Here is a 19634-nt window from a genome sequence, read left to right on the forward strand (position 1 = left end):
TCGAGATCTTCAGAATAGGAGCAAGATGAATGCGGAAACTGGAAGCGAGTACATAGTTCCTTTGCCAAAGCAAAGCAGTGTCACTCATTACCAAATGTGAACTCCTGCCATGGTTAGTGAGCTCTGCCACTAATGTTCAAGAACTTTACGTGATGGGTGATTTTTTTAAGAAAAAGAAAACTGAGACCGTGTGCTACAGATTACGATGATCGTCATTTGATTCAGGCCTAATTCTGTAGGACACAGACATTATTTTAACTTTGCTGGTTTCTTAAGCAAGGAGCTTCCAGACAAGGCTGATTCCTGGGACCTGGTCCGGCCTAGAACCCTTTCAACGTCTCCTTTTTGGATGAAACGCACACTGGAGGAGGAACAATCTGACACCACTTGGCCTCACCGAAGTCACAGCCTTCAGAAATTTCTCGTTGGACTTCAGACTCCAGAGGAAAGGTAGGAAAACACTGGTGCCCGTGCCCTGTGAACTCTGCTGGAGAGAAAGCGATCTGCTGGGTCATAAACAGAAGGAAAAGGGATTGCCCGAAATAAAGTGGCGTGATGTGGAACGTGTGCAACGAGAGGAACCGTGCACCTTCCAAAATAAGAGCTTGTCGACCTGGAGGTCGCGCACCACACCAAGGAGGATATTGATTAGCGACGATGTGCATTCCTAATGAACTAACGCTACCTTGTACATGGGGTACATGAGGTTCTAGTGTGTTTTTTGTGTTTCCAGCCATCACCGACGTACGTAACTCATGTAACTAGCCTCTCTTAGGCATCATGAACTCTTCTTCTTAATGAACGACAAAGCTCATGCCATTTTCGTTCAAAAAAAAGTGGCTTGATGAGAGTCTAGCTGGGGATTGGGTTCCATCTGATCCGCTTGAAAGGCCACTGATTTGAATATGCATAATGCTTGCCCTTTTTCTCATGCTAAGCCTCTCTCGCCATCGCAAAGATTGCCCAGAATCTATCGCCCCACAACCTTTTCTTTCTTTTAATCGTCTATAATCGACATGTTCTTCCTCTGAACTTTTCTGATGGAAACAGGTGCTCCCACGAAGCAGAGTGGGGCAGTACTGACTGTCGCCATACCACTAGCTAGGCAGCTCAATTATCACGGCGAAATGGGGATATGAAGCAGTGGTGGCCATGAACTTGAACCCACTCACTGATTCGTCGATCCTTCACACAAAGTAACGGAGAAACACAGATACTCTCAAAAGCACAGCTAGTTGAACACGAACAGTACACCCCCATCAGGCTGGCCACCACCACCAGAAATAAGCATTGACCCTTTTTGAAATAAAATTAGGAAAAAAAATCAGTGGTATTACAAGGCAGCTCGTGCGGCTGACGCTTCCCTGACAGGAACTGAGCGAGTACGGTGGCCCCCTGTTTGCTTTCGTCGCGGAAAACCAATAGAAACTCCCAAAATATCCCCCAACTCGTGTGACTCGTGAGCGATCCAATCCACATCCAAATCCTCTACGGCGAATTGCTTTGTACTTGCCATGGCCCATCGCCTAGTCCCACGGTAATTCCTAGCGCTAGAAACGGCCGGCCGTAGCGGTCGGCGTGGAAAAAGCGGCCGTCCGATGAGTGCGCCCGGCCCGGGCCCCCGCCCGCCTCACGGACGGCCAGGTGCGGTGCCGAACTGGGTCCGTACTCCGTAGAGACGGGCGCTAGACGATGAGACGGGGCAGGAGGCGAGAAAGTCGTTGGTGTGCATGCGTGCGTGCGATACGGGGGGCCGTGGAGTGGTGGGTGGGTGGCGGCGTTGGATGTGGCAACGTCACGCGCGGGCACGGCTCGGCCCGGTCCCGTGGTTGCATTTCTCAGGCACTCGCCGCGCGGGAGTGGGACGGAGGGACGGCCGCACCGGGCCTCGCTGCTACTACGTCCTGGCATCGTCCACTGCACAGTGTGCCCATCGACCACGGCAAGCACGGACGAGCCCCACGCGCTCCTGTCCCCGCCGAGTGCCTGAGCCATGCTGATGCGAGACATGCCAAGAGCAAACGGACGGATCCATGCACGCATTTGCGCCGGCATCCCCCTGGAGGCCGGCCGGGCGCGCATTCCACGTTTCGTCTTTCCTTCGTTGGGATGATTCCTCCTCTTGGACTTCAAAAGCCGCATGTGGCCAGCCAGTACACGTATCATTGGGTCTCGTACGACACAGAGATCTCGCCTCGCCTCTAGATCGGACCCATCTTTATAGCGTCGACTGAGAGGGCCTACCGCGGAGTTAAGTGCCGGACGGCTGTTGAACGGACGGATCGCTCTCTTCCGTATGGAAGGAGGGAGCGGGGCGGTCCAGACGCGACGACGACAACAACGTCGGCATCGTCGGCGGGTCAAGCAAGTTAGGCAGGCGGCATGGCTCAGCTCACCGTACCAGAGTGAGGAACCAGAAACAGCCGGCACCGATCGATCCCATTGCGCGGAGCGCATGGTTTGGTCAAGTACATTGCTATCACAATTGTAGCCCCCCTGCATTGCACGATCGATTCAAGCATCCGCCGGAGCATAGTACAAAGAAAGAGAGGGAGGAGAAATCAAGCAAGCAAACAACCATGATATTGAAGGCCATCAGGAGCAGCATTCTTATCCTTTATTACAGGCAAGGCAAGTACGAATGTGAACACCGGAGCTACACTCCTACCATTCCCCATCTGTGACAGTATACGTATATTTACATCTACTACTATATCAAGCACTGGTAACTTAAAACCCCTATAAAGAAACTTGCAAAACTTAGTAGTTCTGAGGAGAAGAGTAACTACCTCTACTACGGTACTCTCTTTCAGAGACCCCAAACCCAAACCGTTGTTACTAGCACAGTAACTGCGTGCAACTATGGAAATGACCGTCCCGCACTGCACCGGCCTCCTCGTCCAGAAGCGCAGGCGTGCAATGGGGCCTCGTTATTGCTTTGCTCCTATGGCTAGCTATGTATATATGATATATCGATCGATCGATCCAACAGCTATAGATGGTATGTAATGTAGAGGTGTGCATTGCTACAGTGGTACCGCAGTTTTTGGCGAGGGCGCGTGCGATCGCCCTTGGCGCATTGCTCTGCTCTAGAACTCCACCATGAGGCTGCCGAACGGCGACCGGTGCGGGACGCCCTTGCGCCGCTTGCCCGTGCGGTAGCTGTTGGCGGTCGCCGGCGGGGTCGACGGGGTGAAGCTCTGCACCACGCTGCTCTTGTCGCTCCCGCCGCTGACGCTCGTCGACGAGTCCTCCGAGTCCGACGCCGCCACCGCGCCCTTATGCGGCCTCTTCTTCTTCTTGATGCTGGCGTGCTTCTTCCGGATGCGGTAGTCGCCCGAGGTTCCTACGATCTGCGCGGCGCATCCACGGAACATCACAATGCTGTTGCAGAGCACGCATACGAGGTAGGGATGTTACAACAGAATGCGGCGTTGTACCTTGCAGCCGAGGGAGCAGAAGCGGAAGGTGTCGAGGAGGCTGCGCTCGCAGACCTCGCAGGTGTTGGTAACTCCCTTGCCGGGCCTCGGCTGCGGGCGCTCGTTCAGGAACACGACGCGCGCGCTGTTGATGATGTAGGTCTGCACGCCGGTGATGTCCAGCACCTTCTGTATCTCCGACACCCGGATCACGTCGTGGTAGGAGGACCTCCGTATCTGCATCAAACAAGCAGAGCATCGTCGTGAGCGGGAAGCAGGAGATGGAACAGGTGCATTCGCTGCCGATTGAAGAAAGTTAGTTATTTCGATCTCTGGAGTTTTCCCACGCGTCTGCAGAAAGAGATGCCGTTGTGACCTGGATACTACAACTAAAAAGAAGTCTCAGCGAGGGAGCAGAGACTCTTCCGATGGAAGCAGGGGCGCCGGAGCTGCCGTTTCTTTGAAAGAAAGGGCCCGGCGCCGTCTGCTCCAATCCGACGCCAGGAAATGCCACTTTTTTTCTTGTGCGTGTGCTCAGCTCACCTGGATGGCGTGGTGGTCGCGGTGGTAGGAAAGGCACTGGGAGCAGAGCGCTCCGTTCACGCAGTCGAGGCAGTACATGTTGCACTCGCTCTTGTGCGCGTCCGCGTGCAGCTTGCATTGACCGAAGAAGCTCGTCGCCAGCAACGGCTTGAGCCACGGCGGCCACCGCTGGTTCTCCGCCCCGTCGCACTCCCCTCCTCCCTGCCGCATTCGATCCAGCACCGCCATTAGGATCAAGACAACCAAGAAACAAAGAAACAGAGCACCAAAAAGGCAAGAACAGAGTACAAAAGATGGGCACGTTACCATGGCGCCGCCTCTGGTATTGACTCTGAGCGGCGATTCATCGTCTATTACCATTCCCGATCCTCAACCAAAACAGCAAAGTGCAGAGCAGGAAGAACGTGGAGAGAGAGAGAGAGGAGAGGGGAGGGAAGACGAGAGGAGAAGGAAGGCGAAGCTTTGGAAGAAAGAAGTGGAAGTGGGAAAGCTGAGGTCTTTGTAGACCGGAGAAGCAAGCAGCAGCGACAAGTATCACAGCACTGCTAGTGGTGGTAAATTACCAACAGCAAAGGATGCTTTGAGGCGACTGTGCTTGTGTCGAGCTCATCCTTATCCGCTCCCTAGCCGGACCCGGGCCGCCGCCAGCTTAACCGCGATGCGCGACCTGGACCCTGATACTAATCTTTCCTTTCTCACCTCGTCACGCTCGGCTTCAGGTTCAGGAAATGGAACCTAGTCCATTATATCAGTATTGCTTCACCGCGACACATCCCTCACGGTGGACTATGCAGAGATTGAACACGAGCAGTGGCCTCAACAGGGAGAACCGTGAGGTCTGTGTTGACGCCTTGACGGTGCCGAGCGGAATTTTCATCGGAGCTATTGCAGTCAATTGAGGGCACGCGATCATCAGCAGTGACGTCTTTTTTGGTTCCCATCGGTTCCGGGTCTCGATCGCAGCAGAACCCGACCCGTCATACGTGTTCTTGTTTCTTTGTTTTTCACTTTGTTGGTGTCAGTTTATTTATGCGTGGTGCTTTGTGCGGTTTCTTCGTTCGTCACTTGCTCCACCAACGTTGCTGTAGGCAGCCAGTCAGAGGTGCCCATTTAGGGGGCTAGTGCAGATGCGCCAAAGCACCGAGCCGCGTTTTTCCCGCAGAAAAGTTACCACTAACCACACCATTAGCAGGCCCATCCGGCAAACCACCGCGGCCGCACCGAGGAAGGAAAAATTCACCAGAGGGGGCATCCGTTGATACGGCGCCAGTTTAGAGCGTGTTTGGTTCCTCTGCTCCGCTCGTGCAAGCATCGAGGCATGCAGTTGCTAGCGTGAGATGTACATTTGGTTGCCTGAACCGCTGGCTCGCGCTTGCATCCGTTCGTGCAGGCGCATCGCTCCAGCCTGGCTCGGTGCGTACGCGGAATTCGGCCGTATCCACCGAGCTTGCTCAGAACGGTGCAAATTCATTGTACATATGAATTTTTTTATTTAACTCTCGATATTATTTAAAGGTGCAAGAGTAGTCCAAAAATTCTAAATATTTTCATAAGCGAACTAGAGCTCACTAGCAACCCATTTTAATTAGTTTGATCCAAAAAACCTAAATTAATATTTAATTAAAATTCTTCAAAAATCATAAAAAAATCACTAATATTCTTATCATATGATGTAATAATTTATAAAAATATTTTTAACCCTAGTTTATTTGGTAAAAAAATGAGTTCCTTTGTATTGCAACGTATACTCATACGGGTAACCAAACACAATCTCTTCTCAATCAGACTGAGCACATGCAGCCAACCAAACAGACTCTACTATATCTCTCCAGCCTATCTCAACTCAAACTGCATGACTCATAGAGTCAAGCTGAGGGCATGCGGGTAACCAAACACACCCTTAGCCTATGGGACAGAAAGGGATCGGATGCTTGCTTTCGCATTCTGTAGTGTGTTCTGCCTCGGATGGAGCTCACTGTTAAGAACTTGTTGTTGAGATGCTTCGTATCGTGCAAGCAAGATCCTTTTTTCGAAGTGCCCAACTTGTTCCTGGTTTGATGAGCAACAGCCTATAAATGAAGATGTCAGTAGTAAGTGATTGGTCTATGCTTCTAACTAATCAAATGGATTTGCCTGCTTCTATCATCATCTGGGCAAGTAATGTAGTAGGTTAAAGGAAAGAAAAGATTGCACCTTTGATAGTACTAGATTATTTCTTTTATTCGTTTCGAAAAAAATATTTCTTTTCCGACCAACGTACGGCATTTGGTAGTTTGGTCAACCACCATTGCATCGCCTTTGGACTACTTTTCTACTCCCAAACCCTACGTCAGCTCTCATATGTAGCTTGTTTAGCTTAAACATGGGTGCTGTGGTTCACACATTGGCCATTTTTTCTGTTCATCTCAAGTCTCAGGGGTGATCAATCGTGGTTTCCCTGCGAATGTATATACAATTCGATTACAACAAAGCCTTTGTCGCACAGATTATTCGTGCCGCGGTTATACATCACATTACCTCTTGGAACCAGTTCTAATCCCTTGGTTGATAACGATGCACTACCCAATTAAAAATTATCCGGAATGATGGAGCAAGTCGGCCCTAGTTACAAAAGGAACAACGGAAAATATTGGATAATTAATTACTGCGAAAGAAAAAGACATTTACATAAAGTCTCCTTAAAAAAAAATGTGCTTTGATTTGTATACGATGGGTCATTGATAACGTTCGATTTGAAATAATTTTGTTTGACATGAGTTTGTTTATGTGTGATTTTGTTTATGGATAATTAAAATTTGAATTGGAGCAGATTGTTTCAGAGTTCAGAAAATTATGCTTTACCTAAACAACAGATGTGTGTGTTTTTTACCACACCAGATAGTCCAGTGTTACGATAAAATGAGCATCGGAGCATTTTCAGTGCTGAAGCATAAATGAAATCAAACATCTAATGGTCCCGAGATGGACTTAGAAAACGTCGAAGTATTTTTGTAGAGAGTAGATTTTTTACATCAAGTTTGAATATGTACGCCGGATGATCCGGTGCTGAGTTTGTGAACTTCGGAGAGTGCGCCGTACTTTTTGTTGCATATAGGTTGCAGAAGGGTTGTTCGGTGGATTGATACACGCCGTATTATCCAGTGATGGACATGAGACCACTGGAAGTTTTCACCGGAACTTTTCATACAGAGAGCAAAAAATTTCTAAACAGATAGTGCTACACTCACCGGATGGTCCGGTATTTAGGAGCAAAACACACGGGACATCTGGTGTTCACGTTTTCTACAGGATATGTTCTGAGTTGAAGTTTTTGATTTTGTGCTAATCTTAAGATGTTTTGGAGTGTGGAGAAATATGTTTGCTTGTTTTACAGTGTGCAGGTGATGGATGCAACTTGACGGTCGATAGCGGGTGATCGGGGCTAAGCAAGTGCTTATTATCGGACGATCAAAGAGGGGCGGGTGGAGTTAAGAATGATCCTAACTATACATATGGAGGTCAAGCAAAGTATGAAATATAGGATGGAGACAATGTGTTGACACGTCAAGCGAAGAGGATACCGATATAAGTGACAATGTGGCCTGAAGGAGTGAGGGTGGAAGAGACATGTCGGCAGTCAAGATCGTAAGACGGAGGACACGCGTCATAATCGGAGCGCTTGCTTCAGGAGGAAGTAAGTGGCGGCTAGTTATGCTTTGAAAAGCGTGCTAGGATTGGTAGTTTTGCCTCAAAATCATAAGAGGACTGAAAGAGTACGTGGCACCATCATAAAGTTTATGTCGAGAAAAAGCTAAATCGTGAAGGTGACAATACCATCCGCTAAATGAAGAAAAAATAAACCAAAATACTCTCAATAGTAGGTAGAAGTGTACTATGAAAGGAGGATATTTTTGAAAAAAAACTAGTAAACTTAATTATCAAGTTTTCTATGCCTATAAATAGAGGGTTAGTACTATGAGAGTGGATGAGCCAGTTATTTTAAGCCCCCTTCTACCATCCATATAAGAGCCTTGTGCTAGAGTTTTAGAGAAGAGGAATACAAGTACTTAAGTATATGTATTATGTGAGAGCTTTCCGAGGAATTTTTTTTAATCAGTTTAAAATAGGGCTAATCTATACTACAATGAAATTTAATTTTCTTGTTATTGTGCTCAGCTTATTCTAGTTTTTCTCTATTGGCTCTATTGCAAGTTTGCAAGTTTTTGGTTTCCGAATTTGATTTTTATTTTGTTTTTTACTAAAATTTCAGCAACGTGTGAGGTCATTCTCTATGTTGCTAGAGGCATAAAATTCATATATACATGCTTATATGATGAGGTCTTGAATTCCCTTACCTCTAAGCAATTATTTTGTAGAATTTCGTCGCTCGGTGTTCATCTTTTCTTATTTATTTGTAAATTGTGATCTTTTAAGTGCTAAGACATATGGATTAATTTTAAATGAAACATATTATTCATATGTCATATGTCCAGTCGTGTTACCTCTATTTTCTCTAGTTAAATTTTTTTTCTATTTTTATTTAACTTAAGTTTTAAGGTATGTTAGTTAATCTAAATAAAAAAAACTCACCTATTTAAAAAAATTATTGAGATGTTTATTCATCATCTAATGATTAGTCTCATTCCTGCTATAAAAAAGAAAAAGAAACTCCAGGTCTATCCTGCTGCATTGTTCAAGGTCTATCCTGCTGCATTGTTCACGCATTATTGGTCTTCTGAGTAAGCCTGATGCGCTTTGATCACCCCCGCTTCACGGTCTGAAGTTATGGAACGAAGGAACCATGTCTTTTGACGCCAGTGACCTGAAGTCTTGGATTCATTCATGTTCAGACACGTTACACCTGTGTTCAGAAAACGGGCAAGGTGAGTGGAAGTTACGCGAGTTTAGGGTTGCTATTCCCCCGTCCTTTCCCTTGCTATAGGTGTGCATGATCGGATATTTTTGTTATCTGATCTGGTCAGACAGCATCGCGGCTGCGAGGAAAGCATACTCAAAAGCTTACCGCTAGAACGGTAAAAAAGCTACACCATGTCCCGCTAATCATGCCGTGAATTATTCAGCTCCTGTTCTTTTTAGCGTAGGCTTTAGCTCTGCCCGTCATAATCGCGTAGAAAGATGCCTGTTCCTCTTCTGGGTTTCGCTTATCTGGGACCCAAAAAGATCCAGCCTCAGCCGTAGAAGAAGGGCTCTAATGTGGTGAATGAAACATGCACCCATGCTCGGTTCGGAGCATCATAACTTCAAGCTCAATTGAGCAGTCGTTTCGAACGAACCGATCAGACCAGGAGGATTACTGAACATGTTCGCAGCTATTTGATCGCATTCTATGCTACCTCTGGATCGATTAACGTTTGACTATTTGTCTGTTGGGTTGATTTCATCTGAAATCAGCAGTAGAAAGGCACGGTTAACAGAGGCGAAGCCAAAGTCTTCTTTGGACTTTCTGCTTCAGTAAAACAGATGACGAAGAATCTCTTTTTTCCCCTTGGGAGACTTTTGTGATGGAGAGGATGCGGACATTTGCAGAACATGCCGGGCAATCCAGCACCTCCCGTATACGGACAAGCAAATACGGCATTATTTTAGCGGCCTTCCAGTGCAATCGTTAGCTGACACGGCATGAGTAAGCCAGCATTTCAGGCAGCCGTCAGGGTCCAGCAAAGGGATCGGAGAAGCAACAAGAACGAGGTCACCGCCGGTTCGCTCTCGGGATGGCCGAAATAGACTGTAGCAATAATAAACTACAGCGAGAGGTCGCTAGCGAGGTCGTCACGCCATGATGGAGTGATCGATTGCTCGAGGGAGGAATGGCTATTCTGGCGCCGCGCGACGTGTGCGCGGCCTTGCCTGTCGCATGGATTAGTTAACCGCCGTGTCCTCGTCTCCGCGGCTGGCTTCTCGGTGCTTTCCGCCATCGTTTCTCTCTCTCCTCGGTGTGGCAATGGCGATGCAACTTCCGGGTTGGCTGACACGGCGGGTGCTTCCCTTGCAAGCGACGACTTGACAAATCTGTCTGCCCCGTCAAATCTACGGACGAATGCTCACTCACTCTTAATAAGCTTGATCGGGACTCTGCACGCCCAGTCCACTACCTTGTCTCGAATTACGGCTGTACAGGCGTCTGTTGCTCGTGTACATGTGCCGAGTCGTAACTACTAGAAATTGGTGACAAATCTGTCTGCCCCGTCAAATCTGCGGACGAATGCTCACTCACTCTTAATAAGCTTGATCGGGACTCTGCACGCCCAGTCCACTACCTTGTCTCGAATTACGGCTGTACAGGAGTCTGTTGCTCGTGTAGATGTGCCGAGTCGTAACTACTAGAAATTGGTGCTGTTGATGGACCTGTACAACTGCGCGGCATGCTTTTGATCACGTCGTGCGATGCAAAGTCCAGACCGGGCATCGTTCTTCCGCATATGGCACGAGCGACTGTTGACCGAAGCAAAACGTAGCATCTGTGAGTCAACTCTTCGAACTAATAATTCTGCTTCCAGATAAGGTGCTCTGAAGATTATACTGCCTCCGTTTGTTTTTATTTATCATCATCCTTTACCGTAGTAAATTTCATAATTTATTTTATCTCAAAATAATTTATAAATATTTGAAAATTTTATATTATTAAGTTCCTCATGAAACAAACTTTATTAATATTATGTATTTTTAAATATTTATATTTTTTTAGAAAAATAGACGAAAGCAAACCAAGTCAGCAAGTCTGACCCGGCGACGGCACCGTTCCGTAGAACAAACCAAGCCTGGAGGGAGGGCATCAGCCCCTGTTCGTGAGGTGACTGACGGCCGGGGAGCCGCCACGCGAGGGGCCTGGGGGTTCGTGCGCGGCCTCACGTGTCGCCCGCGCACATGGCAAGGAATCGACGGGCAAGGCCTCGCCCACCCCGGTGCGCGCCGTCCTCCGATTCTGCCACGTTTGTTGGGTGAACCTTCTGGCGCGCTTCGCGTCCACAGGCCGGGAACATCATCCCGCCTCGGGACTCCCGCCTCCGGCCGTGCCACCTACCCTGGTCCTCGCGGTTTGCTCCAACGGCGAGCCTGTCATGAGTCATGACAGCTTTTTCTAAAGATTTCATCGTTTTTTTATCTGTTCAAGGCGTCACTGCTTGCAACTGAAGCCGCAGGTCTCAGAGCTCAAGGAAGCTTTGAAGCATCGGTTACAAGCTGCCGAGGTCTTCACTGTAACGGCAAATAACTGCAGTTCAATGTGAACTTTAAGGATTGTTAAAGCTCGTACCTCTTCCGTATCAAAAATAGATGACATTTTAAACTACAAGCATTAATGTAAGAAATAAAATAATTATTTTATCTTATTTAATATCATTAATTATATAGAAAATAAGACTTATACCGAAAAGTAAGTCACTTAGTAGAATAGTAAGATTGAAAAGGTTTGACTAAAGTGATATCAAAATTATAGAATATTATTGTTAGCATAATAGATAAGGGGTGTCCTACTTAGCGGTCATCATATTGCCAAATATTAGCTGGTGGCTGATATTCTTAAGATCACGTCCTCATCACGCGACTAAGACAGAGCCCAGTTGACTAGCCTTTGATCGAAGGATAAGACCATATGATTAGTCCATGCGGATCACAAGACACATATACTCACATAATCAGTCAAATCATATTAAACGTTATTCACATAAGTTTTTTCCTTCCTCAAACACCTCTTTAAGGCGAGCATGGTCGTGGACGGAGATAAAGTTGAAGCAACTCATTTCGTAGCATTTAATGTTATAGAATAACCTCGTAGGTGAGTATGATAGCGTTCGACGGACAGGATAGGACTTGCATGATGACCAGAGTAGGTTATGCGTGCTTATCCTCATCATGATGAGTTCGAAATAGGTCTGCTACAAGGTTTGACTTTATCCATTTGTATGCTCTTCTTTTCCCCTGTTATATAAAAAAGGGGATCTAACTTGTAAAAGGGGATTGGAGAAAAAGTAGTCCATTCTATTCATAAGAAAAAATATAAACGTAAGACTATTATATCATAAGAAGATTGAACATAGATAATTTTCCCATCAATTTGATCCCTCCACAAGAAACAAGAATCAACTAGCCCATTGTGCAGTACACCGCAGATTTATTGTTAGAGACTTTCCCCCAATAATTACGGAGTATATATTTAGAATATTGTAGAAGAGTCTAAAAACGTCATTTATTTTAAAATTGAGGGAGTATTTTTTATCTATTAACGACGTTTCAAAGAAAAGATTGCTAGGCTATTCTTAATGATTTGTTTCTTATGTGATGTCTAACAGAAGAGAAAATAAAAAATTGATATTAAAAAATAAGTATTTAATAGATACATATGTCTGGCTAATTTTTTAAAATCTTCTAAAATAATTTATTGTCTCACAATCAGTTAGCATTACTCACATAGTTAGTTTTTTTTAAGAAATAAGTTTTTCTCTTTTATCTTTAATTTACTTACAACACATTTTTTACTTATGTAGACACGTAATTAATATCTAAAAAATTAGTATTAGGAGTGGCATTAAGATTCACACTTAGAGCGATTTCAAGAATGAGCCTCATCTTTGTCTCCATTTGTACTAGCTAAGCTAAGTACATGCAAGAAAACGCTGAGTACACAAAACGTTATAACGATCTCAGAGAGTAATAGATACGAAGTGGCCATTTGCACAACCACGCAAAACTTCTGAGGTTGAGAGAGTCCTAGTACGTCCCTTTTCCCCGTGCCACGGTACTTGAGGGTGACCGAAAGGCGATGGGCAATCCACCATCTATTTCGCTGCCTCCTTCTCGCCTCTGACAACCATTTTAGTGCGGGAAGGGGGTGAGGAGCCACTAGATCGGTGACTGGTGTACATACTCATACTTTCTAGTTTAGATCTTATTAGGTTATGATTAAGTTTTCCCAGTTTGATATATCCGGCTGGGACTTTTGCCCTTCTTTTTCGTCTCCGTTGACTGCAGCGGCTCCTGCACGGATATCCGAGGACAAGCTCTACAGGTTAGCTTTCTCAGCCTTTTTTGGAAGGGCTGGTTAGATTCGCTTTCCCTTGGTTGGGATTTGCTACCTGGGCTGTCAATTTTGACGATACCAGTTTTTTTGACTTTCTATGGTTTTGACGACGACGACTGATGCACGTCAGAAGGGAGATATTTGCGGCATACTAATGTTTGGAGGTCTCATCGAACTCCTTGGATGTGGCTTCTTGGCACCTGTCAGAGTGCTTCATCTCTATCTTTGGTGAGGTGGTGGGCGGCGAAAGCATGGCCTGTGATGGCGGAGACCTGATTATGCTTACGAGCATATTCTGTGTTTTCTAGGGTCTTTTGTGAAAAAGTTGTAACTGGGAAGCTTTGTTTGTGGACTGTGCTGTAATTTCTTGCTTTCCCAGGGTGCTATGTGCAAATCAGGGATGTAAGCACGATGCTTCCTCCACTACTACCTCCGCTTCTGCTTATAAATATCTATAAATCTTCATTTGTACAGTCAAATTTGCTACACTAAAATATGATGATAAGTTAAAATAAACTGAGGTAGTATAATATAATCGGCTTCTAGCCCCTTTAGCAAAAAAAAAGTAATAGATACGAAACTTAACAAAGTAACAATCTCGTTAGCTTTATTCGGCTTATTCTTTTGACTCATTTGGTCATGAATTAGTAAATTGTATAGCTTGGCCTCCGGCCTCAAGGAACATGAACATCGCACCTCAACAAAACACGGTTCCAAGATGCAAACCAAATCGGGAGTCAAACGTGCACGTCTCTCTTAGAAAACGGTCGAGCAAAGAAAACAACCCGGAGGTATATGGTGCGAGCTAGAAGACGAGGAGCAAGAAAGTCATAGCTACTGTGCGAGCCGGTAGCTTAGTTCGGACGCGCAGTGACACCCACGCCACGCTCGCCGCCCTCCCCGAGCCCGCTTCATGCCAACGCCCAGAATGCGACAACTCGGGGAGTTCGGTGCCCTCAAGCCCGCCGCCCATCCATCAAGCTCCCCGAATCGACCAAAATACTAGTACTAGTGCTGTGGATAATTGACTTGGTGCTGATCTAGGTGTGTTCCCCGCATCGATGCTCGGAATCATCACTGTGCCAGGGAACACGCATATTCTCCATTTCCTCTCTTCCTAGTCCCCGCCGAGCAGCACGTGTCGCGTGACGCTGCGAAGGCTAAGGTGCGGAACGGACTGGATGCCCGGAATGCAGGTGCGTGAACCGAACGGTGGGGCGCGCACGCTCTGAAGCACGAAAGCCTGTGGCCTCCATCGCATTTGCACCGGACCTCAGGCAGCTATGATGAGGGGCCGGGTCGGCGGGGTGGGTACGAGCCTGTGGTCAGGTTTGCGTAGGCGACCGGTTTGGTTGGGAAGGGGACGGCTGCCGTCTTGTTGGGGGGAAGCCTTTCTGCACCGGCGTTTTGTCACCACTCGGCTGCAACAGCGGAGGCACCAGTCACCAGCGAGGAGTGCGGGGCAAGCAAGTGCGGTTCTGTTCGTCTGCTCGTGCGATCGTTTTTTCTGGGTCGACTCCTTCCTCACAGAGCACAGTTCATCTGCTGTTCTCGAGTTCGGTTGGAGAGCGTGATCTATCCAAGATTCTGTAGTTGCGTTTTTATCACCATGGATTGAAATGTATTTGAGATTTGATCATTTGATGGACTAGAATGTCATATTTCTCGGAGAGACACAATCAGATTGTTGGAGACCGAGGGTGAAAACGTAAGAGTACGACTTTATTCATCAGAGTTTAAATATTGGTGTACACGATTTATATGCATGTGAGTGTACTTTTAGTGATTTATTTTTAGGCACCTAATATGAGATGCACTCACGGGTGAGGGAGCATGACATGCGTGCGCGATGGTGTGTAACTGTGTTCTTGTGTGTCATTATTGCAATGAAAAGAAAAGATTGCTAGAGACCGAAGAGACGAGCGATGATAGTTCTACTAGTACTAGTCTAGGAGAACACTACTAGTAGTAGTCTAGGAGAACACGTGAAGCGTGAAACACTGGTTGGCAAGGACCTAGGATGTCGTCGTGGCCTACGAAATTTCTCGTACTGAAAACAGAGAAAAGAAAAAGGAGGAGGAAAGCCGAGTACTAGATCGGAACAGATCAATTTGGCCCAAGCCAGCATCACGTAAGAGAGAGACATGATGGGCCAAGTTGTGACGATGGGCTGGGCTTGTATGTCGGAAGCGGACCGAGCCCGTGAACAGATAAAAAAATTGGCGCATCTGTTATCGTGTGATTCGTGTCCCTTCGATTGAAGCACACTAGCACAAATGCATAATATCCCCTTTGTTCTCATGACTGAAACATGTAATTATAGATCAGCGTTTTGTGCTTCAAGAAAACGTTGAAGAAGAAAGCAGTTGATTAGTCCGACCACACCATTTCATTTCATATTCCGGGATCACCAGTTGGTTAAGCAGCTAACCACCAAAAACATGCATCAAATCTCAACAAAAAAATAACCGTGCGGCGGCCTGCCCCCAACACAAGAACCACGCAGAACAACGTGGCCGAGATCGCGATCTTCTTTACCATCGTCGCGCACGAACTGGTCCTGGATTAGGTTAGCGCTGGACCGTCGTTGCCGCCGGTACAATGTCTGACGGCGGCGCCGGCGGCTTGGACGGTGCGCCGTGCGCATTTGAGTATAGAGCCGTCGCCATGTGCTGGCACCTACCAGGGGGCCCGTGACTGTACCGCTGCCCACCAACTGAAGATGCATAAAAAAAAGTGTTGATGCATCACTGGACCTAGCTTGGTTAAGAGTGCGGATGTACATCGAGATCATTTAAGTTTGGGTCGGAAGTTATATTTCTATTAACAACAGCACTTGGTTACGCGAGACTACCAGGAATTGGATAGTCCTGTCGCTTTCTAGCTTTTGGTGTTTTTGGACATATTTGTTTGCTGGTTTTCTTTTTGGCTGAAAGTTCATTTCTCTTTTGAGGTTGCTTACAGTTGTGGATTGCTAGAGGTTGTTTAGTTAGAGTTCCTTCGGTAGAGTTTGTTCTGATCACTTTCTGTAGCCGCTCTCTCTGTAAGTTGAATTTCCTAACGTGAAATGTGATGCTTTCTATAAAGCGGAGCAGAGCCTTTGGTCTGAAGTCATATTTCTATTATCTTATCCAATTATTTTGGAAAATAATGTGCGATGATTGGAGTTTAAATGAACTAGCTGTGGAACTGGAAACGGATTTGGTTGTGCGCTACTAATGGTAGAAACTGTGGAGTTGGGTTTCGAATGAACTTGATTCAGAGTGAAATGAGAATATTTTTGTTTTAAGAAGAATCTGCTTGTCATACTCCCACGTATAGGAGACAGGGAGCATGTGAATGGTGAACCCGTCGTACCGTTACTCCCCGACAATAGCACACAGTGCTGACTCCAACGTGCCACGCGGTGCGGCGGCAGCTTTGTTCATGTCCTAAATGGTGTTCTCGTAAATAACCCCAAACTCGGTGCCCCTTCACATTCCATCGTGCCAAAACGCCGCTCCATTTTGCCTCTGGCCCCGCCGCGTATAAGAGTGTCGGGCTCCTCTGCCTCCGCGCGTCCCTCTCTCGATCTCGACCACGAGCGGACGCACTGCCTCCCGTGACCCCGTTGCCCTCCAAAACCGCACGCACGGATCGGGCGGTGGGGAGCTAGCGATGGCCGGCGACGAGTGGCGCTGCCGGAGGCACCCGGCCCTGCCCTTGGGCGGCGTGTGCCCGCACTGCCTCCGCGATCGCCTCCTCCGCCTCTGCCCCGACTGCGCCTGCCCACGGCACTGCCCCTGCCCCTGCGCGTCCTCCCCCTCCTCCTCGTCCTCCGCGGCCTTCGGCAGCGAGCTCGGCAGGGTCCACAGCCTCATCGAGCGGGAGCGCCGGGTCGCGCGCTCGCGCTCTGTCGCCGCGTCCGCCGTTGGCGACGATCAGAGTCGGCCCAAGTCGAGGGTCTGGGGCTGGGTGTCGTTCCGGAAGCCGGCGGCGGCCGCGGCATGCAGGGATGTGGAGGAGGAGTACGACGACGCGGTGGCATTGGCGAGGTCGAGATCGGTGTCGGCGGCGGCGGCGCATGCCAATGGGGCCTCGAAGGCGGGAGTGTGGGGGAGGCTCATCCCCGGGAAGATCAAGGCGCTGCACCATCAGAAGTCAAGCGCGCGGTGAGATGGATGGATCTACGGATGGCGATCAGTTCGGGTAGTTTCTTTTCTTTGAGAATGTGGCTGAGTTTGTTGTCACTTGCGCTAATTTGCTAATAAAATCTGTTAATATTATGTAATCTCGCTTGCTTTGGGCCTTACAGATTGCAATTATAGACAGAATGTGAATATGTTAGTGGCTTCCATTTTGTGTGCTACTGATTTTTTCGAAGACATCGAAATTGATCTTTCTAATTTTTGGTAAAAAAAAATCGATCTTTCTGATCTGACGAGTTATAGCTACACAGCGCATCGCACTGTACAGTCGCAATCGTGCACGCATGCATGCAACGAGCGCACGGGATTGAATTCGTGGCACGGGGCGTCGTACGCGCATGCATGCCCGTCTCAATGCCTCGTGCCCTGTGTGCCTCTCGCGTCACCGTCCGGCTTGCCGGGCAGCGCAGGACATTCCGATGGTTTTCGTGTGTCTGGCCGGGTTCGGTTGGGGCCAATGCTCGTTCTCTTCCTCGTCAAGCGCGGCCGCAGATGCTTCGTTCGCATCGTCGTCGTTGCTGGTATGCTCCGCTGGATCCAGCTCTGTCGATGCGTGCGATGAGCTCTCGTGGCCCGTGCGAAGATCGTTTGGTCCTAGAAAGTGAAAGCGTTGGCATGCATGTATGCACGCACGCTGCGTCGTTCGCGCGCTTTCCTGCTGCCTGTTGATTTCTGCACGGCGTCTGCTGCCAGGACGGTAGCCGTGGCCTGCCATGATTGCTGCCGGAGTGTATTCAGACGAAGAAACGTGACCAGTGGCAACTATGGTCGCCTTTCAGTGCCTTTCTGCTGCGCTGCCCACGCACCACTGGATGTTTTACTCAAGTGAGTACTCCGTGGTGATGTCTGATCTTGCTCGCGTGCACTCGTGCTGGTTTCGACTAGTGAAGAAACCCAATGGAACAGGGCGAGTATTCAGGCCGTGACCATTCTACGAGCATTTTCCAAAGAAACAATGCACGGTTGAAATCAGGAAAATGCAGAATGTCGTGCATTGATCGGACGGAACCATTTTCAGAAACAGAGTTGGGTGCAAACATGGAGGAATGTGCAATTGACGTGGTTCAGTTGCTGAAGATGCACCAAAAGCCGAAAACTGTGAAGAGGCTGTGGTTGCTGCATTGTTCAGCGACGCCAGGCAGGGCAATGAGATGCGTGCGAAAGCCACGGCGATGACTCTGAGGGAAGGTTGTAGCCGGCGGCCGGAATCGGCGGCGCTCCGGGGAGCTACGGCGTGAAAGCTGCTCGTTAGGAGAGAGCAGCGGACCGTGGGAAGTTCCAGTTCGCCATACTTGGCTGCCTGCCTCCTACCGGGTGGCTGTGACGGCGGGCAATATCTGCAAGGGACCAATTTGGATCGTGGCCACAATCGGCTACGTAAATTTGGATGGCCCAAGCGGACCGCTTCTTTCGTCCGCCAGGCGAACATTAGTGGGCCTACCGGCACTCCACATTGTACCGTATATTCGCGTTAATCCAAATGGGCGGAATTGGATCCAAATTGCAACGAGCCAAGCTTTTTGGCGTCAGGTGAAAAAGAGACATTTGGCATCAAACACCACAACAGATCGCCTCAAAGTTGAGGAAAAAAAAGTTCATTTTGTTCCTTCAACTCTGGCCGTCGGAGGCCAGAGCACCATGGTGTGAGAGGCCGTAGAGGGGGGCGCGTTGGGGCGGAGCACATTCCAAAGGCAGCATTTGGTGCCGGCGCACAAGTGGGGTCGTGGTTAAGGAGGGACGGTGACCGCCAGTGCTGGGCCATAAGATTGTCTTTTGTCTCCACCTAAAATTTTGATCCGGTCTGTCACTGCACAGTCCCGTTCAAACGCGGAAAAGTTTTATCTCTTCTGATTCCTAATTTGTAATATTTTGTTTCAATTCCTTCAAGAATCAAATTGTTTCATGTGAACTAATTCCTATCTTCAGAACTATAACTCTGCCTATAAAAAAGATGCCACGTTAACTAATTCAACCCGTAAGATAGCACGCAAATATTTTAGTACAATTCATTTGAACTATAGCAGTATTGGTCTTGTTGGCAAACACATGCATGCCCACTCCAGTGGGCACTAAACCACAAAGCAGACGCATGAAAATTGAGAGGTGGGAGTTCGAATCTCAAGCACACAGAGCTAAATAGTCCTTAAAATTAGGCATGAATAGTTGGCTAGGGAGTCTCTAATAGATTTTCTTTTTTTACATTCTATCCTCAAACTCTTGTCTCTCTTCTTTTTAAATGAAAATTACAGCAGGGAGTATTTCGTTTTTTTTAAAACAAAAAAGAGAACTCAACCTGCCAAGATCCAATACGTGGGCTCTATTAATTATCAAGTTGTAAAGTTCGGGATTGCAATCACAACGGGGTGGTGGCGCAGTTGGCTAGCGCGTAGGTCTCATAGCTGAAGCGAGTGATCCTGAGGTCGAGAGTTCGAGCCTCTCTCACCCCAGCATTTTTTTTCTTCCCGATCT

General features: G+C 47.8%; 2 protein-coding genes and 1 non-coding gene across 3 annotated transcripts; 2 read left to right on the top strand and 1 right to left on the bottom strand.

Annotated features, from left to right (window-relative positions):
- Window positions 1-2561: 2561 nt before the first annotated feature.
- Window positions 2562-4748, bottom strand: LOC133924870 (protein RGF1 INDUCIBLE TRANSCRIPTION FACTOR 1-like). The gene is made up of 4 exons (XM_062370601.1): window positions 4269-4748; window positions 3963-4163; window positions 3441-3656; window positions 2562-3353 (listed from the first exon to the last, which is right to left on the bottom strand). Exons 1-4 carry the CDS (start codon window positions 4320-4322, stop codon window positions 3090-3092), a joined length of 735 nt encoding a protein of 244 aa, XP_062226585.1. The 5' UTR covers window positions 4323-4748; the 3' UTR covers window positions 2562-3089.
- Window positions 4749-16545: 11797 nt separating this feature from the next.
- LOC133923642 (uncharacterized) lies at window positions 16546-17269 on the top strand. Its single transcript, XM_062368924.1, has one exon. The coding sequence runs from the start codon at window positions 16636-16638 to the stop codon at window positions 17131-17133; it is 498 nt and encodes a 165-aa protein (XP_062224908.1). The 5' UTR covers window positions 16546-16635; the 3' UTR covers window positions 17134-17269.
- Window positions 17270-19525: 2256 nt separating this feature from the next.
- On the top strand, window positions 19526-19612 carry TRNAM-CAU (transfer RNA methionine (anticodon CAU)). Its single transcript is given in 2 exon segments — window positions 19526-19563; window positions 19577-19612. It is a non-coding gene; the product is annotated as a tRNA-Met (tRNA).
- Window positions 19613-19634: the final 22 nt, after the last annotated feature.

Source organism: Phragmites australis, chromosome 7 (genome assembly GCF_958298935.1).
Source record: "Phragmites australis chromosome 7, lpPhrAust1.1, whole genome shotgun sequence".
NCBI classification, from domain to species: domain Eukaryota; kingdom Viridiplantae; phylum Streptophyta; class Magnoliopsida; order Poales; family Poaceae; genus Phragmites; species Phragmites australis.